This window comes from Trachinotus anak, unplaced genomic scaffold, assembly GCF_046630095.1.
Source record: "Trachinotus anak isolate AG129_WGS33_773 ecotype Australia unplaced genomic scaffold, CSIRO_AGI_Tana_v1 ptg000024l, whole genome shotgun sequence".
NCBI classification, from domain to species: Eukaryota; Metazoa; Chordata; class Actinopteri; order Carangiformes; family Carangidae; genus Trachinotus; species Trachinotus anak.
This window is the reverse complement of record NW_027273875.1, coordinates 17899803-17922607: the sequence shown is the minus strand read 5'-3', so window position 1 is coordinate 17922607 and position 22805 is coordinate 17899803. Positions and strand designations below refer to the sequence as shown.

Below are 22805 nucleotides of genomic sequence, written 5' to 3'. Positions count from 1 at the left end.
TTCAAGCAGAAGCCTGTGAATATTCTCATAAAGCAACTGGACTTGGCTAACCAAGTCCAGTTGCTTTCGATTTAAAACTCCTTTGAGATACTATGACCTGGACAAATGAGAATATTCACAGGCTTCTGCTTGAAACCAGTTTGACCAGTATGAGCCTCCAGCTCCACAGCTGGTCTTCTAGTGAAGCTGGGGAAACCTCAGAGCTGGATCTTTGTTTCTCAGGAGAAACATCCTAATAAAAGGATCAGTCAATCATCAATTTTCAAAGGTGTGAATGTTCAGATGTGGACAGTTTATTTATTTATTTATTTGATGGGGACAATGCAGTTCAATATCGCTCCAAAACAAATCATGACACTGATGTGTTGTGCAATGAGTTTATAGCTGGTTCTAATTTTCAACTCTTTGAGCTTCTATGTGTACAGTGTAATTAAAACAGTCAATTGTCATTATCATAGAACCACAACACACTACATATATGAAAGCAGAGTAAAATACTATACTGTCATCCCTGATATGTACAGTCTAAGAACAGACAGCAACAACAGCAAAAACAGCACAAAACAGACAACATAATTGATGTGTGACCCAGTAATCCAGGGTGAATTTGAAAAACACCGTCAGGCACAGAAGTTCATGTAGTTCGTTATGCAGTGGGTCAGACTGCAGTGACTGAAGTGTCAGATTGTTGATGCCCCTAATCTTAACCAAAGCATTTTTGTTGCCTAAACCTAACTACAGGCTTGATGCAAACACTGGGTAAAATAAAGGTAAAGTAATAAAAATAAAATAAATTAAGTGCGTCATTCATTCAAAAAGAAAAATTCTCTCTGAACATAATCCACCCAGCAATCATGTTTCCTATAAAACAGTTTAAATAACTTCTGGGAGTAAGGGGTTCAGCTTTACAGATGCAGTGAGAATGTCTCTCTATGCCAGATGCAGTCAGAAGGTGATTAAGCAGATGGCGCACTGTGCCGCACTCTCAACATCCTATTAAACAATTTGAGTGGGCTGGCTGCTGGGGTCGTATTGACTGCCTAACAGCATAGCTACTGTCCCGTGGGGGGAGGAGCAGAGTTCTCTGGCTCACCTTCAGATAGGACCTCCACTCAGAGGAAGAGACTGCAGTCAAACACACACATTAGCAGTGTCCGTGCTGTGATGAACAGGGAGGAAACCACAAAGATGAACACCACTACACCTATGGGCGTTACTATTATAATTTTCACTTATCAACAGTATGCTGTTCCTGACTTGAAAATTCAACTGAATTCACCATGTTTTGCCCTCTCTGATGCCCCTCCAACTCTAGTGGACAACAGCACTGATTTGCAATGCAGTATCCCAGGAACGCATTTTACTGGACCACTGAGCATGTCTCTGTTCACATACACAAATATGTGTGTGGAAATGTGTGGACTTGGATGTTGTTGGGACATTCCATACTATGGACTTTTGAGAGAAAAGGAGTGAATACGACCCCTGCAGTAAACAGACATTAACGTGGCCCACCCTCAGAATTTCAGGTGTTCAGGTCAGTGGGTTGTGAGGGCCGCTCCATAGTGGTTCAAGGAGGATTCTGAGGTCTGCTCTGTGGGATAGTTCTGCTGTAGAAGCCAGCCTTTTCACTTTCTTTACTGACTGCAGAGAATCTATTCTTCCCTCTGTCCACGTGTTGTTTACTAAGTTCATCTAACGCTTCTTTTTTCTGCATGAGTTGAACTTCTTCTGTTCACCAGACGACTCTTCAGCTGATGACTGACCCTGTTAGTGCAGCTGAACAATGCACCACAGCAGTGGCGGTGCACTATGTTTGTGCACTGTTGAATGTAGATTCCGTTTTAGTGGACATACACACACTCACAGATTTGTCTCATCTTGTTTCACTGATACAGGGCTGCCTCTTTATTGGTTGTTTTGCCTATCAGACATCATTACTCCCACTTCCCCAGTGGGCACGCACCCCCGACCTGTGGTCAACTCTGGCCAGCCTGCCAGTCAAAATAAACAAACAAATAACACACACACACACACACACATACAGATAAATAGGAATAAAGAAAATTAAAGCAAAACATACGTTGCTTTAGTCATGTCCCTCAATTGTGGCCAATCACAGACAGCATTAAAAGATTGCCAACAAACATTCTCAAATTATAGGGAAAACAGTTTATGACAACCTGGGTTTTACTTTGACAGCTCCCGGTTCCATCACCTACAATAACACTGAACTTCAGGTGTCAGGTGACGTTAGAAAACAAATCAAAAAATGTCTAGATGTTGTAAGCGCACCTGGGCAGTCAATAAGAATCATTACACAAGAAACCTGTAAGCACAACTACAGTCAGTACAGTGAGCAACTACAGTCAGTACACAACTACAGTCACTACAATGAACAACTACAGTCGGTAGAGTGCACAACTACTGTCAGTACCATGGACAAATACAGTCAGTATACAACTACAGTCAAAACAGTGCACATAGGTTTGTTCCTGATCATCTGAGTGTTTGTGTTTTTCACCTGTCCAATTTCTTGTTAGTGATGTCATCAGGTTTGCAGATGTCAGCTTGATAAGTGCGGTGTTTTCATAAGTGACAGACTCAAAGCCCAGAGTTATGGAAATAACCCAAGTTATAATAAACCAATTTTTCTCTAAACTACGCTTCATTTTATTCTCAACAGACATGTTTCCATGACACTGTACCAATTTCAATGTCCACATTCAGTCATCACAGAGCTGAGTGTGAGAGCTGCATCATCTGTTGTACCAAGTGGTGGACAGTAACGGAGTAAATTTACTTGAGTACAGTACTTAAGTACATATCCAGAGGATTTGTACTTTACTTGAGTATTAGATTTCTTTGGTACTTATTACTCTTACTTGAATACATTTCCAAGACAAATATTTTTACTTTTACTCGAGTAAATTTCTAGGAAGGCTGAAAAGTACTCGTTACTTTCAGGTCTGCTCTTTTTTTAAATTTTTTTTTTAATTCTAAAATACTATTGGACACAAGCTGTGTTTGTCAAAGAATGAAACCTATCACAGTGCACGCTGTGCAATAGAGACAAGAGTGCAATAGAGACAAGAGACAAGACAAGACAGACATGGGGAGACAGACATTGGGAGACAGGCACGGAGACAGACAAGACAGACATGGGGAGCCAGAGTTTGTTGTGCTCCTATATTGTACTGGCACATGTCCTTCCTGTAAAGTCAAGTGACTTCAACATTGAGTTATTGAAAGCAGAGATGTAGTTTTTGTAAAGCAGTGGTTCTCAACCAGTGGTCTGGGGACAACATTGGTCTTTGAGGGGGTTCCAGTTCCCAACTTAGCTAAATGATGGAGAGTTAGTTGGACGGTGCAGGTTCATTTGGTTACAGTTTTAATGATTGTTAATAAACACTGCATCTGCAACATCTGCTGTCCTCTTATGATCCCATTCATTGTATTTGTTCTTATAGGTGTTTCTGCAGGCTTTATAAAACACTGTGGTTCTAAAAGCAAGCACATCAGTGCAGGTGGTTTCAAAGAGTTAATTCTCAGAAACAAGACTTAAAAGGTCCTTAAATTCATTTAGAAAAAATTATAGTAATTCATTGATGTGAAAAATAAGAAGTTTACTCTTACTCTTACTCTTACTTTTACTTAAAGAAAAAGCATGTACTTTTGGATACTTAAGTACCTTTAAAAGCAAGTACTTTTTTACTCTTACTCGAGTAACATTTAGACTGAGCTACTTTTACTTGTAACGGAGTAAATTTTGACCGGTAGTATTTGTACTCTTACTCAAGTACTGAGGTCGAGTACTCTGTCCATCTCTGGTTGTACCCTAATGTCTCATTTTGAGGTTTTGGTCTGTTACCTGTTTTCCTCTCCTTCCCTGTTGTCTCTACTCATAACATACACACACAGTTATACTGCACCACAAGCGATGTGACATGAATTGATGTTTAGCACACAATGTGTAGTAAGACTGTGATCACCTCATGTTCTTTTGACCACAGTATACAAGGTTTTTAGAGCTACCAAGTTAAAAATACAGTGAAGTGAAAATGTAAAATAAAGAGGAGACAAAGAACAAAACAACTTCACTGAGCTTCATTTATTATTATCACTATAAGTTTTAAACAATTTGACAATTCATAAAGGAAATAATTGCGTTTGTGCTCAGTGTTTCCTTTAGCATTGTATTTTATCCTCATTATTTATTGTTAGTCATTGTGTGAACTGTTTCACACTATTTGAATATTTACTGATCACATTTTGAGCCTTTCTGGAGCCTGATGAAGGCTCTGGTCTCTGGTTCTGACAAATGAAGGTCAGAGTAAATCTTTGTAATCTATGTTGGCAAAAAGTGACTTTGCTCCTTTATTTTCAAAAATTCATCAGAAATATAACTTTTGAGAGTTTTTCAGTTTATTTTTTCACTTCACTATGAAACATTCTTTTTCATTCAAAACTTCTCAGACATTGCAGCATTGCTGATGCTCTTCATGCAAGATGTGTTTTCCAAATGGTAAGGGCTGTACAGGACCTTCACACACTTACATAATATGAACACTTGAGATTTTCACTAACAAGTCAGACAAGGCATTTCCATGTATGTTAGTAAAGTGTTATACAGTACAAAATGAAGTTCACATTACATATAATGTTTAGCTCCTAAGTTTGGGTTTGAGTTGAATAATAACAATAAAAAGTTAATAATACTCTTGCAAAAGCTGTATTCAATACATATCCTATGTTCAGGTTGCTGTAGAGCTGTAAAGTCTTATTGCGTGTCCAACTGTCCTGCAGGAGTGCAAAATAAATGGATCAAAGAGAAATGGCCCCAGCTGGATTCAGAGTCTCCTGATTCTGTCCTGGGTCACCTCTCATTTGTGATAATGACTGATGTGCCGATGTAATGTGAGATCTCTCTGTGGCTCTCAGGGGATGAACTGGAGCTGGGACTCTGGCTGTTGCAGCTGTAAGAGGCTGCATCTTTACCGTGGTGAATCTGGCTGTCTGTTATGTGGCTCAGTTTGGTAAAAGCGGCTGGTTTAATAGAACCATGTTTGCCCATTACTTGATGAAAATTCAAAGACATATAGGGAGTTTGGGGAAGTCCCACTCCGACCCCCATACCTATCACCATTCTCCTGTCATCCTCTGCAGGCCGAGGCTGTGGCTCTGCGGCAGCTTCACACTGCTGGTGACCAGCAGCAGGTTGTGGATATTCTGCCGTTCTGCGGCTGTAAGGAGCCTCCATCATACACAGCCTCCTCCTCTGCTCCATCACCATCTGCACAGGGAGAGGCTGGCCCATCGCTGCTCGCTGCAATGAGCCGACCTGCTCGCCTTTACCCAGTACCAGGCTGCTGAGCAGAGGGCAGGGCAGGGCCCGGTCACCTCTCGAATTAAGTGCGACATCCTGGCTTGAAGTCTTACCATCTTTGGTGGCATGAGCACGGGGATGAGGACGAACATCAGACACCTCGCTGTGGATAAGCGTGTAATGTTTGTAGGGTTCTTCCTTCAGCCTGCTAGGAAAGTATTGGTTCATGTTGCTGGAACAATCATGGTAGATCTCATCAGGGAACCTGCAGTCAGCTGCCAGCATCGGGCCTGATGAGGAAAAGCATATTAACAAGCTGAAAGTACAACAGAACCTCTGCTGAAATATTCCTGAGGAAGCATCAGGAGATTAGAGGGCAACGAGTTAATGAACATGCTCTGAAAATATTTGGAGAGAAACACTAGCTGCTTTACTAAGTTGTGATATAATGTCAGTGTCCCTGCACATGTCCTTCTCCACATGATGCATAAACACACATTAGTCACTGTGTTGGGGCCTTTGACCCACACTGAGCCATTATTCCACCCCTGACAATTAACATTTGTGTTAACACTTTCCAAAGAAGACTCATCTGAAAAACAAAGTCATGTGTTGTGCAGGCATGGAAGCAGATATGTGTTAAACTTTTTTTAAACTGGGCTTCCTGTCAGCAGCTGTTTGACCTGGATAATATTATTATAGAGGCGTCCATCCATCAGCTGTCCCTCTGAACCTTTGAGGTTCACAGGGGGGGCTGGGGCTAAACACAGCTGACCATGAGAGATGTTCACCTGGACAGGTCTCCAGCCTATCAGAGGACTGACATAGAAAGACAAACAATGAACCTTCATGAACCCAGAGGAGGCCCTGGCTGAACCCAGGTTTGAACCCAGAATCTTCCCGCTGTGAGGGGACAGTGTAACCCCTGGACCATGCCGCCATATTATGGAAGCAATCATCATGAAATGAAGGGACTTCCAATTGTTGCAGCACCATAATAACATGTGTGGAAGACAAGGCACTTCAAGTTAACCATAACATACATAAAACTACATGACTATATAAAAAGAAGCCTCTAGTCTGAATCTCATGATAACTTCAGAGCAAACCTATAGGTCCATGTGATTCAGACCTCAAAGTCCTCAGACTTGATAAGGTCATGACGTCCACAATACATCTGACAGGAGTCATGTTGGGGTAATTTACACCAATGATTTAACACTCTCAATATGTGTGATGGGTCATTTTCTCTGGAGGTGTTGAGCCAAACAGAATATACCTGTTTGTTCACAGCTGTGGCCCAACTCTGTATGTCTCACCAAAGGCTCGTATAAGAAGAAACAAGATCGTCTAATTAATTTGCTCTCTACCGAGGCACCAGACAGAAGTGTGCTTTGTCCTCACTCCCAGACTTTAAAGGAGTCAGAAGAAGAGGAAAAATCCTCAAAGTATCTCTGTACGCAGATGATTGAATTCTTCTAAAAGCTCAGGTTATAAAATCCACCTGGTATTTCCAGTCAACGCTCAGGCATGCTTCACTGACCTTGACACAGACACTGATTTGGACTGAAGGATGAACTGATTAGATTTTGTAGTCAAAGTTCAAAGGTCAAGGTCACCTCAGAAAACACATTTTTGGACATAACTCTCAAAGTCATTCACTAATTATGGCACAATTTAACTCTATAAGGATAAAATGATGTGATGACAATTTATATCCAAAAGGTCAAAGGTTAACTTCACTGTGAAATCATAATGTTCTGGAAAAACACTTCTGACTGTTATTCAACACTGTAACTTGATTGTGACTGGTTGGTGAAAGCATACAACCACAAGGTGGTAATTCTAGTTTTCTGTTGGTTTTTTTGTTGTTGTTGTTGTGTAATTATGTGTGTCTATTTGCTCATTGGACTTGGTGTGTTGTGGTCTGTGTGTGTTTTTCTGTGCACTGGTGACAACAAAAATGTAAATCTAAGGAGACTACAGCAAGTACAGTAAATGCACATTGTATTATTCTACAAATCTTTGTTGTTCATTTAACCTGTTTACTGCTTGATTATTGTCAAGTGTAATATGGGCTGTAAGTGATGGTGAGTCCCCATATGGGTTTTGGTGAGCCAGTCTGAGCCAAAAATCCAGGGCCAATTTTTATTCCCCTCTCTGATGAACCATCACAACAACAGTTTGAATGGTGGCCAAGAGTTGCTTAGGTGTATCACCATCTTTGTGTGATGGAAATACTGGAGCTGCCAGAGGTAAAGATGAAGTAAAATGTATTTAATAGAGGAAACAAATCCATAGAATCCTTCATGAGGTTTTATCTTGGTAACCTAAACTGTGTTAGATAAAGACTGTACCTGTGTATTTGTTGGGTGCTGGGGGGCTGCTGATGTTCCATCCAACAGGCACTCTGCTGTGTAGGGAGCCAATGATCTGCTGAGCCAGCTGAGAGGAGGGAACTAAGCTAGGCAGCTGGCCCTGACCATCCAGATGCCGGTGGTTGTTGGAGTAGTGGAGGGTCAGATTGTAAGTGGGGCTGCAGGACGCCTGGCTTGCGTCAGGGCTCAAGCTCGAGCTCTTCTCCCTACAGGGGGTCACTGGGTATGGGGGTCTGTCCTTCAACAGCTCTCTCTGTGGGGAGCAGCTCACACGGTTGGACTGGAAGAGCCTAGTGGCCTGCTGCTATCAATAAACACACAGCAACATAGAAAATGTTACTGGCTATTTCTAAATCCCATTTTTATTTCTGTGTTTTCAGCTGTTTGCAGCATCCATGGAGAGATGTTACATTAAAGGAGCAATTTGTAAGTTTTTCTACTGTTACATAGCCAACGTTAGCATTAACAGCTGTTTACTTACCGTCTTGGCAAGAGCTTCAGCCATCATTGTGTTTACAAGACAACAGGTTGTAAAACGTCCTCTGAGCAGCTACGTCTTCAGGACAGACTGGACGCTGCAGTGATTCAATATCGGAAAGTGACGAGATGATCCAGAACTAGCTGGTTAGCATGCTAACTTCAGTAGAATAAAATAAGTGATAGAAATCGAACCAAAACAAGTGGATTTCTGTCCAGCTGCTGGTGACAAAGTTTGATGATTTCTTCTTCACTGGTGAGTAAACAGTAGTTAATGCTGACATTGGCTGTGTAGCAAAACTTACAAATAGCTCCTCTGACAGGCTTTCCCGCCACATTCTTGACTATTAAAGGAACAGTTTTGGGGTGAAATACTCGTTTGATGTCAAAGACAGTCATAAGATCTCTTTGTTTAGCCTACCTTAGCATAAAGAGTGGAAGCAGGGAGGAACTCATATTAAAGGATACCCTCACACTGCTTTTGAGATTTTGATTTCAGTGTCCAAAACCTAGGTTATATCATTATATATGTGGTCATGTGGGGACTGTTTTAGGTCAAAAAATGAATCCATGTATCACAGCAAATGAAACTGTCCTTTCAGCAGGACACAAAACATTTCCATCATAACTGTGTGATAAAATTTGATTTGTTCACTCTGAAACTGTCACAGTTGTGCTCTATCATTTATCATTCAGTTATGCCTGCATGTTTTGTTCCAGATCCTGCCACTTCCACCTGCCCTGCAGTAATCCCTGATTCCCCACACCTCTTTACCATTCCCCCTTTACCTCCATACTGTTTCAGTTCCATTCATTCCCATCCAGACTGTCAATCATGTCTTACCAGCCACAGCTTTCCAGCTGACATTATATCACTTACTGCTGTACAGTAGATTATAGATTCAGACAGCTAACCCTCACATCTTCTCTTGTTTGCATGTTTCTCAATAAAGTTTAAAGTCTGTTTGAACTTTTGCCTGAGTCTCTGAGTTGTGCATTTCAGTCCTAAGTGTTCTTACTAGGCCGTGACAGAAATACCATGAGTAAGCCGAGTGGAAGTCCCACCTCAGGATAGGGAGCTGCTCTGAGTTTGGTCTTCATCTTGACAGCTTTGGTTCTCAGTTGTTTGCGTTGGTCCTCAGAGGAAGTAAGACTGAGGCCAGCCTTAGTGGCTCGACTCTGGTCTTGAGATAACTGCAGCGCATTGCACTCGATGTCACTGCAAACAGACAGGCAAACACTGTATACCTGTGTACTGGTTTAACTGGAGGTTTAATCTGGAGACTTACAGGAGGAGGGTGCTGACTCACGTGAGGACGTAGTTCACACTGACAATACAGTGAGGTCTGGAGGAGCGGCTGTTGTGGACAATGGTGGCACAGCTCTGAACCCACACCCAGCCTCCATGCTTTGATAACATGCGGTAGTACTTTGTGGTGACCTGCCCCTTCACCAGTACTACAGGGAACACAGAGACCAGGATCAAGAAGAGGAAGGGTCAAATCCAACATCAGAGTCACACAGGGAGGGTCTCTTCTTATAACAGCACTGTGACTGTTGTGGCTTCATTACATTGTGGTCTATTAGAGTTACAGTCACAGTGTGTAAAACACAAACACACCCACCATAAGTCCGGTTAAAGATTTGGAGGACTCACATAAATGGTGAGCATAGCGTAGATGGAAAACATCACAGGTGTGGACATGGTGGTAGAGAGTCTTCTCTATCAGGTCCTGAGGCTCATAGCCCGTCAGCTCTGCCACACTGGATCCAGCACAGGAGAGACAACACAGGCTGAGAGTCACGAGCTGAACGTCATCATCATGTTCGGTTATCCCTCCAACCATACAGCAAACTATTTCATATGGTGTACGTATTTTTATAATCTCATAACATCTTATTTTATGTATGTGTTGTAGGAGTCTATTTGTAATTACCAATGATTTTTTTTTACTGTGGATGATTTGCAATGCGTTTTATGATGATTATATTCCATACAGGGATCATCCAGATATCACCACATCATGACTTTCATCTTAGTCCAGACTCACTCCTACCTCGTGTCCAGGAAGATGAGTTTGAAGTCTAGGCTGGCCCGAAACATGAACATGTTGCTGTGCAGTTTTATCTCAGTGATACCACTCGGGGGCAGGGAGTGACCGACTGCCACCAGACCCACAGTCTGATAACAGGATTCATACAGCGCCATGTCAACCATGTACTGACGTACCTTCAGGTAGCCGCTGCAGTGAATGACCTGGGAAACAGCACAACACCAGTGTCATTATATGAACTGTTCTCAGTATGATTTGTTTTCTGGAGGTGTCGCTAGTTTAACATGGCCAATTAAAAATCTGGAATATCAGTCAGGGACCTTTGAGCTTTGACTGTTGCATGTGAGCATATCTGTGTGTGTGTGTGCTGTTGTCAATTATCATCAAAGAATCAGGAGTTTAGAAAATGATTTTGGGGGTGAAATAAAGAATGACCCTAAATATGACACACCACATCAGCAGACTCGGGTGTGGACTGTGGTTGCTCAGTGGTCCTTGAACATCAACAGAAACATATCATGTGTGTTTGTGCTTTGCTGCAGAAAGACACAGTCTGAGGTTAAAAAGGCCTTAGTGTTTACCCCCGGGGGTGTTTGAGAATCTCCAGTAAGCAATGATTTGTTTATGCATCACTTATTGATGACCCCTAAGTTACTGTGGATGAATTGGTCATGTTTGTCGATCATCCAGCGGCTGCACCTACCTTATATCCTCCACATGTCAGGCCTGCATTTCGTTTAGCAAGAACACACTTCATCCTCAAGAAGAAGGCGCGCTCCACCTCATAATCTATAACACAAGCACACATCACAGAACCATTAATCCCATTATATAATATACTGTATACAATACAATGTCCCAGTGCCGTGGTCACCAGTAACTCTTCTTACTCCTAAAATGATTTAAAGTTTAGCATATTTATTTCTTCAGACACTTTAGTACAAAGCGATGTAAAGTCTAAGCTACAAGCCACCTATACAAAAGCTGACCAAGATCATACATCACACATGAACTTAAAGGCCACCCACTGCATCAGTAATCACTAAGAATAAAGGTCAATGCAGGGAAACAGCAGGAGTAAAGAAGAGCAGTCAAAGTCAAAGCAGATGTTTCAAGATGCAGCTGCCCTCCTTTCCTTAGACCCCACCTGCTCCACACCCACGTCTTTAAACTCCACCAGGCAGTAACATTCTCTGTGAGTGACCACTTGTCCAAGCCTCTTCACACTCGGTGTGAGGACGAGGATACAGATGCCCTGAGAATTTTTTTTGGTATTGTCTTTGTGATTATCAGGAACTTATGAAAGGTGCACAGAGACAGCTGCTGCTCTCTCTTTCTCTCTCTCTGTCAATAAATATAACAGGATTCAAACCCAGGCCTCCTGGGTGAAAGTCCTGTGTTTAACCCAAACATCCACTAAAACATGCTCATGATATGGGCTTTGTCCACTCAAATAGAGAGGAAATTAAAAATGACCTGGTAAAAACACATGAATCCTGTTTAGACTGGGGTTGTGGTGCACTTCAGCCTCTTGTGGCTGAAGTGAGTATTACAAAGACTAACACAAGAAGAATGTGTTTTCACCTGGCTGCCTGGGCTCCTGTACACAGAGGTGCAGTGTCAAGAATGGATGAAGACAACGAAGGTGGCAATACAACAAACTATATGTACACTGTGTGTTCCTGTGTATACATATGGAGCCAAATCAGGGCCAATAGTTTTGTAATTGAAAAACTAAAATTTGAAAGTGAAAGTTCAAGTTTTGATTTGAAAAATATGACATCAAATTCAAGTTAAAAATAAGTGTGGGAAAAGTTTTTTCACTTTAAATGTAATCTTTCAAATGTAATTTTGATTCAATTCTGGAATTTCTTTTGAATAAATTATTTATTTTGATATTTGAGGTCTTATTTTTTGCACTTTCAGATCTTTTTCTCAACTTCAGATCTTTTGTTCACTTTCAGATCACATTTTTTCAGTTTAAGACATTTGGCCCTGATGTGGCCTGTGTGGGGGGCGTGGCATCAACAGACAGGGGCGTGTAATCATGAGTGACAGCACAACAAACACAACAAGAAGGCTGAGGAGGATCTTCCTCGATTACGTTGCCTTCAAAAAATTCTGAAGGTGAAAAAAAGTTCTAAAAGTGCAAAAATAAGATTTGCAGCTGTAAAAAAAAAATAAGATCTGAATCTGAAAAATTTAATCTGCAAATGAAAAAAATAAGACCTCAAATATCAAAATATATTTTAAAGTGAAAAATGAAAATAAATAATTTATTCAAAAGAAATTCCAGAATTGAATCAAAATTATATTTAAACTGAAAAACTCAAGATCAAAACTTGAACTTTCCATTTCAAATTTGAGTTTTTCATTTACAAACACTATTGGCCCTGATTTGGCTCCATATATATGTTTAAATGTAGATGTGAACTGTGGTAGATGTTACTTCAATTATGAGTTTATCAAAATGAAAAACAAAAGTATAAATCTTGGTTAAATGTCTCACAAATTGCCTAAAAAAAGGTCTTAAAATTGTCCATATAAATATGTAGTATCAGGAATAAATTAACTGAATTAACAGAGATTTATTATTATTAAATAATTTACATCAGAAACTCATTTAGATTCTACATTTGAGGATACATCACTGATAATAGATTGTTAGACTATATTTAGAAAACACAGGAATGCATATGGAGGAGGGGTTGCTTGTTACATTCAAAGTCATATACCTGTTAAAATTAGACAGGGTCTGCAATCACCAAATATATAAATACTGTGGCTACAAGTTTGTTTGAAACTTCTTAACCAATATTAATAGGATGTTGTTATAGACCACCAAGTGCAAATAGTTGGTATTTAGACAAAATTTGTGACATGTTGGATCATGCAAGTACTAGTTATGAAATATATAGTATTTTATGGGTGATTTGAATATAGATTAGAATTCTTTTAGCTGTCAGATGAAAATGAAACTAATGAACGTGTCTACAGATCGTGGACTAACACAGGTTATTAACAAACCAACTAGAGTATATTTAAAGAGTGATGGCTCTCATGATCACTTGTATTGATCATATCTTTATAAACACACCAGAGTTTTACTCTAATTCAATATCTGTGCCAATAGGCTATACTGACAATAATCTCATTGCTATTGTTAGGAAAACAAAAGTTCCTAAGCCTGGTTCACAAGTAATATGGAAAAGATCATTTCTGAATTTCAATCAGGTCAAATATGAGGAAGATGTTAAAGATGCTAACTGGTCAAAAGTATTCTTTGAAAAAAATCCAAAGGAAGGAAACATTACTTTCAATGAAACAGTAATGGGAGTTATGGACTATCATGCACCATTAAAGAAATTTATGGTTAGAAATGTCAACAACCTATGGCTGGAAAAGGAACTAAAAGAACATATGAGGGAGAGGAAACAACCTAAACTAACAGCAATCTCACCAATCCTTAAATAAGATTAAAAAAAAATTGATTGCTGTATTTATTGATAGTGTTCATTAGGAATGTTATCATATCAAGAACTCCATCTATTCTTAATGAAAAACAATCTTTTAGCATCTTTTAGTGTACACAATTATTCAGCAAGGCTTGCTACTGGAAGTGATTTTACTTTCCCAAAATCAAAAACATCAATTCAGCCTACAGTAATATATATAGCAATGCAGGAATGGAATTCACATCCAAATTACAACTTGTGTGAATTGTACAACAAAATAATACATATGGCTTAAAAAGTATAGTAGAGTATATTTTGTGTATGATTCATTGGCAAACATTTTTGTAGGAGTATATTTATCTGTTCAATAACAGTAGATTCATTCAGAGCTTTTCATATTATGCGTTTGTTTATTCAAAATTGAGTCAGTTGTTGATGTTATGTGCATTATTATGTGTGTGTGTATTGTGTTATATGTAATGTTGTGTGATGAGGACTACTGTGATTATGTATTATGTAAGTATTGTCAAGATCAAAAGAGGATAGACCCCAGGAAGAATAGCTGCTGCAATGCAAAAGCTTCTGGGGATCTAAATAAATTAACAAACAAACTTGTTTGGATGATGGATTATTGCAGGCCAACCAGTCCCTACCAACAGGCACATTTTCAACACCCTGATGACATCATCATGACACCATCATCATGATGATCTCATCACAAAGGCCCATCATCTGAAAAAATCCTCAACATTCATATTCATCTCATTTTTTCGAATTGTTCTATAGAAGTGAGCAGCACACACACACACACATGTGCACACACACACACACACACACACACATACACACACACACATAAACACAAGAGAATTTATGGTAGAGCCTGAGACTGAGATGGAGACTATTCTTTAAGTACCTGGAGAGAAGTGATGGTGTGGGGGCTGGCAAACACCCAGTACTGCTGTCATCTCATCATGGTCTGATGGGTGGATGTACTCAAATATACTGTTTCCTGTTAGCTCCACCTGCAGCACACACATTTCCAGCATGTGAGCAGCTACACCACAACTGATCAACAAAATGCAAAACAAAACTTAGAAATAAACTGGATCCCTGCAGGAACGAAAGACCAGCTCACATGTACTATAATTTGACATGTGCTATACTGTGTGTTACATCCCATATAAAAATATAATATACCACATATGTCCCTATACCAAGAGTGATGTTGCCATATATGTCACCAATAATACCTATATTATTATCACATATATACATCCTCTGGATATATGAAGATAGACGTTTATAACATAAAATACCCATAGAAAAATGTGTATATGTACATATATTAAAATATCTATGATGAATTTTTACATGGTACAACATGTTGCGAGCATACATGGTAATGAGACATATTTAATTTATATATGTTTATTAAACAACATATATTAAAAAAATGTTTCTATATGTTTTATCTTATTAATGTCTCATTGATTTTAAACATGTGTGTCTTCACACTCTGGGAAAGCTCTCTCAGACTTTTGGACCCTACTCTTTATAATATCAACATATATTGACAGGCTTTACATAACATAAGTCTACAATATCAGCATACATACATAAACATAGAACATAGTATGGGCTACACATACATGTCAATATATGACATTTTCTAATTGGTTTTATGTATAATTTGAAATAGTTTTATGATGTTTTTTATTTTACTTTATTCATTTAAATATATTTCATGTATGGAAATTATATATTACATTTGTGAACATGCTCTCATTAAATTTTCTTACTTATGGCCACACTCCTTTGTTAATTACTAATGGTTCATCTGAAATGTTATAAACATAAACAACAGTTGACTTGTGTGGAGTGTATCGTGGTCGGAGCATGTTGAGGGGACGGAGGGTCTTACCTGGGACAAGCCAAGGTGGACTGATGCTGTTTCTGAGATGTACATGATTTTGCCGTCAGAGGCAACAACAAACACGAAGCCATCCAGAGTCTGAGTGAAGTAACAAAGAAGTTAGTGTTAAACACAACTTTGTTATGTCAATGATTTTTGTTTTCACAGCGTTTTCTGCCATATGAATCAGCTGCACCAAATTACCATGTGTGAGGCCTCTTTATTTTTTAGTTTTTATTAAAAATCTGTTGTGTGTGTGCTTTATGTTTCTTTATTTTTAATTCTAAAAAATATTGATGTAATTAAATCATACAAAACACTATTTACAGAGCCAAAACACTAAGGCTCTGTAAATTAAGTATTTATTGAAATTTCTAATTCTTTTGATGGATGAATTGTGAATGAATCAACAACTAATTTGTACACACTTTTTTAACTTTCTGGAACTGATGCATGCTCTGAGTGGTTTGCTATTATATCTATTAATAATTATTAATATTATAGTGATTCATTTAGAAAATTCCAAATTGAAAATTTACATTTTTAATTTAAATTAAATTTATTAAATTTAACTTCTTGACCAGGCTTATTAAATTATACTGAACTGATGAATATTTGCAGATATTACATATATTCCCATATGTTTAATATATAATGCAAAGGTATTATATAACCTGAAAACATATATATATATATATATATATATATATATATATATATATATAAGAGATAAGGTTAAATCATACTAAAACCAAATCCCACTATAACCCCCAATAAGCTTAGCTGTACCTGTGGAATCAGAGCCTGATGTTTTATTGTTAAAATCAGGAAAAACCTTGATTTTCTACTGGCATTTTTTTTCTATATCATTTGTGACTCAGCTTTCTCCAGAGAAAGAACTGTATCATGTGTTTGATACAGTTCTTCAGTTGGAATGAAATGTAATAAAACCAGCAACCTTTGTAATAGCACATGCAGCAAAATGTGCACAAGAATGATTAAGGTTTTATAGAATTGTTCAAAATTAAAGGTACAAATAATTCGTTTGCAAAACAATCTTAATATTATTTAATGTGCACAAAGTTGGGCGCAGTATTTGGCTGTGCTCAGTCAGACCATGTATGGACAGAACCAGACTCACAGCAGCTGCACATTTTACATCCTCTCATGGCTTATTTGGCTTATTTATTATTCTTATGCTCAAAAATGTATCACTGCACTGTGAGCACTGTATCTGCATTTATTTCACAGTATCGGTGCTCAGACCAAATGTCATCAGTTTAAGCTTCTGACTTTTTAATGTCACTTTTTTAAGGTGCTTGATTCATAGCTGTTACAAACTTACTGCTTCCTAAGTGTTTTAGTGTTTAGTGTGCAAGTGTTTTGTGATTGATACTGTTCAGTGTTCAGTTCAGTTATCTGTCCATAAATGAACAACAATTATAAGTAACATAATTGAATATACATTCAAATGCACCAGACACAGGAGCAGCAAATACAGAGAAATGAAAAAGGTTGAGGTATGAGTTTCCCTTTACTGTAATAGTTACTGTCTGTGTCACTCACTGCTGTTATCGTAGCTGCTGGGTTGTGACGATAGTGGTATTAGTGTTAACACTGTTGGTGGATTCAGCGTCAGTAAAATATTTTAACTCATGAGTTTATAGATAACGGGTTGAATTTAAATAGTAGTGGTGTGATACAGAACAGAAACAGTGTTTTAAACGCAGGATTCTCCCCATCCTGACGGCCAACGCAATAACAGGAATCCCGTTTTATTTCAGAGCAAACTTGTTGTCATGGATACACATCCAGAGCAGATGATGTCACTTTCAAAGTTGAATTCACATGATGATGTTTTAAGCTTTATTCTATCTAATTGTCACAGATATCATCATGTGAATAAAATGTAGGCCTATTACAATTATTTTCTGTGTGACCACATCCGCCGGTCGAAGAATGATGGTGGAAAGAAGCGGCTCTGCGCGGCTGTCACTCCCGCAGGAACACACACTGCACTCAGTGTTTCACTGGCTTTACTGTTATTGAAGAACACGCGTTCTGCAGAGTAACATGCGCCTACATAGGAACACAGAGCGCACACACAGTGTTTCCCGGTCATCACATGGACTAAACTTGTCCACAGTTCATAACAAAGCGAAGATTCATTCACACGCCTCATCAAATAACACACAAGTTGTGATTTGTGGAATTACTATTTTGTAGAGCTGTGCGCAGCGCACTGATTCACTCAGCCCTTCTGTGCCCCTCGGGACAGAGCTGCTGCGTGCGCCAGGACCGGACTCGCTGGTCAGTCAATACAAACAACTCAGACACAATCTCGTTCTGGGAGAGACACTGCGCCATTATAATACCAATCCGCCAAGGTGCTGTTAAAATAGAGCCAGATGAGCGGTCAGCGCATTGATATCATGAGCTGCTGAAAGTGAAAAACCTGTTCTGAGAATGATCAAGATATGCGTTGTACTTACTTGTAAAAGGTGGGAACCCAGTTCTTTAGCCATGCTGTCCAGAGGACTGAACTTTGTTGACTGACCCCATCCATCACCCAGACCTACAGAGAGAGACAGAGACACAAACTGAACTCCATCTCTTACTGCTGCTCGTCTTCCTGCAGCAACACGGCATGAAAACACAATAAAGCACAATACACCACATTAAAACTTCACACTATAATTATAAATCAAATCAAATAAAAATATGACTTGAATAATAAATAAATGATGAATAATAAATACATATATTGAGATATTTCTGTTACATTTTCACATTATAAACCAGCAAACCTTAGTCAGTCCCATGCCACAGCTGCTCCACACATACACTCATATACACACTATCAAAGACCAAAAAAATTAATTTGTCCAATCTTATATAAAAAAGGTTTTCATTTGCTGTCTTTTTCCACAGCTGCTACCGGGTTAGTGGTCTTCTCTAAGTCCTCAGGACCACCTCAAATCTAATTTAATGGTACATTACCCAGCTTACAGCACACCCTGAACAGGCCTGCATTCAAATGAATAAAGCAGTCTAGACACGTGACAGCTCAGACTAAATAAATGTCCCCTCTGGTTAATATGTTGTATGTTGTCCTGCACAGTGTTTCGTATCATATCCAGAGGACATCAGATCTGTTGTTGACGGTCGGAGCAAGATTTAAACACCTTGCAATAACCCAAAATGTTTCCATTAAGAGACATGCAAATTAGGAAACACTGCCAAGTCCAAATCACACAAAAACACACAACCATTGATAATAAATACAGCAGAAAAAAACGCTGCACATCCAGTCAACACAACAGAAGTTCTCCAGGCCTCTGGGGGGGGGGACAGACAGCCAGGACAGAACAGGACTCTGCTGTTTCAAGTCTCTTTATTCAGCTAACTCTGTGTCTGTGATGTGTTGATCTGCTGATGGTGTGGTCACTGCTGGTCTGGAGACAGCTGATCCGGTTTCCACAGTCCACTAGAGCTCCATGCACTGTAGAAACCTTGAGTCCAGTCCTGCTCTGACGCTGGGGAAGCTCCTCCGTGCTTAGAATAACAATTTCACTTCTTTCCCACTATTACAATGCTACTTAGCAATGAAGAGACACAACTCAGGGAAACCTGAGCTTTATACAGAGGAGTTCAGATGATCATCACCAACTTTGCTCAGATGTGATTGCTGATCTAGAATCAGTTCATTCTACATGAAGTCTCTAAATGTTTGAGTCCTCAAACTTTCTGATTAATTCCAGGTTCATGTGAAAGATTTTCAGGCTGCATTTCATCATTAACAATCGCTCTCTGAGGTGAAGACTGTTTCCAGGGGTATTTCCACGAACGCTCCTTAATTTTCACATTTCTCAAAAATCAGCCCTGCATGAGCGTAGCTGCTGTAAGGCACTCAGTGGAGGTTTGCTGCACTTTGTTATGTAAAGTTATTATTTAAAGCCAAATACTGTATAATGTAGTTGTGTACTCTGTATCCACGTGACCCTCCGTGACCCTCTTTATCTATGTGTCACAGAGCAGATGCACTCACAGGCCAGAGGAGCTGAGGAGTGTTAACGTGTTTGACAAAGTGTGGTTTGCTTTGGGACACAAAACTGAGCCACACTTCATGACACGTGCTGAGAGGCTGAACATCAGCTCAGTTTCTGGGTTAAATTTCCATCGTACCAAATCCAAGTTGTGCTTTCAGCAGAAACAAATATTTGTATAAAGGTGTGAGTGGGAACAGCTAGAAACAAGCAGGACATTGGAGGGAACAGGGGTCTGACATCGATCAGGAAGGACAGGAGGAAATGTTAGTGCCTGACGCTGTTAGTCTAAACTTCTCTCTATAATCCCTGCTGACATTCACAGCCCTGCGTCTGCCGCTGCTCCACTTCAACAGCTATTCAGGGTCTACCATAACAAAGAGATTATTTCAATTCAACATCAAGGATTTGTTCAGGATCAGGAGGAGTTGACTTGTCAGTATTACAAAACAGGACTGAAGCCTCCACCATCAGCTGCTCCTGCAGTATGTGTGTGTCCCTCTCAAACAAAACACTCTGATAGCAGTGGCAGTGCTCTGAGGTAAATGTTTGGTCAGTATCTAACTGCTGACATATTACCTATTATCACATTATTCCAGACAACAATTGAAATTTAGTTGTTTTGCACAAAAGCTCAGATTATAAAATCAATTCTTCTTTTCACGTCAGTTCAAATTTTGTCCCAGAGCTGCAGGAAAATAACAAGCAAGCAAATAAACCATCAAAGCTGCAGAGCATTCATTTTCAATCTTAGAGCCATGAACATGATAATGTCAACAAGTGCAGCAGAAACTTTAGAACTGTTAACAGCACTTTAATAAAACTACTCTACCATAAACTGTAGCTCATTCCCTCCTTTATTATTAATGCATTGTTTTATTAGACCTGTCTTTTTGTTTTGTACCGTGTGAGGTGTGAGGACCAGGACCAGGAGGACACCTCCACATCGGCCACAGTGTCTCACTGGCCCCTCAGAGCTCCGCTGACTGAGCATGAAGGAGAGAGTGAACGTCCCCCCGGCGTGGCCCGGATTAACGGGTGGCCCGGCCATGAAGGGCCGTGTGTTGAGTCCGACGGTGTGAGTGATGACAGAGAGGAAGGGCTCTGTTTTCCTGCCCTCTGCAGCCGCGGCCGCCTAATGGAATAATTCCCCATGATGAATGAGTGGGACGCCTCATGTGGACACCAGGTTTTAATCAGACTGAGAAAACAAGTCCGAACTCCAGGATTCAGCAGCCACTCATTACAATAATCACTGTTTGAGTGAAGGAGCGAACGTCCTTAAAGTCGCTTTCACTTTTACCACCGAGCCAGTAAGAGTTACAAGAGCTCATAATAATAATAATAATAATAATAATTCATTTTATTAGGCGCCTTTCAAGGCCCTCAAGGACATCTTACACACAGTGAAAGACATAATTCACTTTTATGAATTATTAATACGAAATAAATATATTATTATAATTATTATTCGATTTCGTTATATCATTATTATTATTATTATTATTAGCAGTAGTAATAATAATAATATTGTTATTATTATTATTATTATTATTACTACAATTTTTATCTTTGCTGTTATTGATCTTCTCACCAGCTATGAGCCTATTATCATTTTTGTTCTTATTATGTTTATTATCGTTGTGGTTATTGTTATTAATTCTTAATTCTTAATTACACTGTTGTACAGCGGCTCCTGAATTTAAATCAAAGTGGTAGAAATGTGTAGGCACAACACACACACACACACACACACACACACACACTTTATAATTGGCTAAGCTATTATCAAAAGCAAGTGTCCAGGTTAAGAAAAATCCCTCTGGACGGTGTTGACGCTTCAGTAATGAATTATTTCCGTATTAAATCATTTACACGCGGACGTCCTGCCTTTAATGCGCAATATCACGTGTTGCACTGATGAACCATGGATGAAGCCTTTAGTCGTGAACTCGGCTTCTTAAAAACACTTTACAATGACGCTTTAATAAAAGGTGTATGAATCAATTTCTCCACATACACCTGCGTGCGTGTGTGTGTGTGTGTGTGTGTGTGTGTGTGTGTGTGTGTGTGTGTGTGTTCCTCTACGAGACAGCTTTATTGTCTATATGTTATTTTTCTGTATTTACACAAACGATGTCAAATTTAAAATGGAGCCTAAAAATGTACTTGGCATTTCTGATAATTATCTGATTGAGAAAAAACTGTGATTTTTCTGGGTGTCTTTCTTGAAGGAAATGGCTCTGCATTTCCTATAACTATATTGATTATTAGAAAACATGTGGAGTGAGTGTGTGTGATCGTTGCTCGTCCCTTGTTGTTGACCTCAGTCATGTGTCGGGCCTGTGTCAGTGCGGCCATGTCCCCGGGCCCTCAGCCTGCCCGTGCTCCTACCGTCGGGGAAGACTGCCCTCATCTTCAGGTAGCTGCTGGTCAGCCGGATGATGGAGGCCTTGTCCAGCTGGGAGGTGATGGCGGCGGGCAGAGGCAGCAGCTTGGCCAGCTCATAAAACTCTCCGTTCTCCTTCTCCCTGCGCGTCTTCGCTGCGTTCTTGCATTTTTCCTTCATGTCGGAAAGTTTCAGATCAATGTTTCAGATCAAAGTTTCCTGTGTAAAAGTCTCTTAGTCTCACTCAAATTTATGTTAGCGGGAGGTGAAAACTCGCATCATGAGCAGATTCCAATAAAAACCTGAGATGACGAGCAGGATCTGGATCCAGAGACCAGACCAGACTACATGTGTGTCACGGAGGATATCCTATCAGCCCCGCGCCGATGGCCCCACCGTCCTGCTCCACAGCTCCACCTGCTCCACAGCAGAGGCGTGAGACCCCGGCGCTGAACGCCACGTCCACTTCCCGCGGTCCCGTCAGTTTTCCGCCCATCCATCCATCCAGACCTGCACACTTCCAGACCTGCAGCACTCCCGCTCCGCTGCTCTCTGGACATCGACAGTCTCGGCTTGAAAAACGAATCGAACACTGACATATAGGCCTAAGTTATTACAGACGTGAGAAGTGGGCTGCGTCACACCGCCAACTGATGTGGACTGAAAACCCCCAAACCAGATCTGCACTGTCCATTCTCTCTCTCTCACTCTCTCTCTCTCTCTCTCTCTCTCTCTCTCTCTCTCTCTCTCTGTGTGTGTGTGTGT

General features: G+C 39.9%; 1 protein-coding gene across 1 annotated transcript; it reads right to left on the bottom strand.

Annotated features, from left to right (window-relative positions):
- Positions 1-3257: 3257 nt before the first annotated feature.
- On the bottom strand, positions 3258-22598 carry sim2 (SIM bHLH transcription factor 2). The gene is made up of 11 exons (XM_071461525.1): positions 22046-22598; positions 18098-18180; positions 15615-15704; positions 14607-14715; positions 10939-11024; positions 10239-10438; positions 9839-9945; positions 9492-9639; positions 9247-9400; positions 7684-8008; positions 3258-5616 (listed from the first exon to the last, which is right to left on the bottom strand). The coding sequence occupies exons 1-11, from the start codon at positions 22218-22220 to the stop codon at positions 4877-4879; spliced, it is 2217 nt and encodes a 738-aa protein (XP_071317626.1). The 5' UTR covers positions 22221-22598; the 3' UTR covers positions 3258-4876.
- Between the last annotated feature and the right edge of the window lie 207 nt (positions 22599-22805).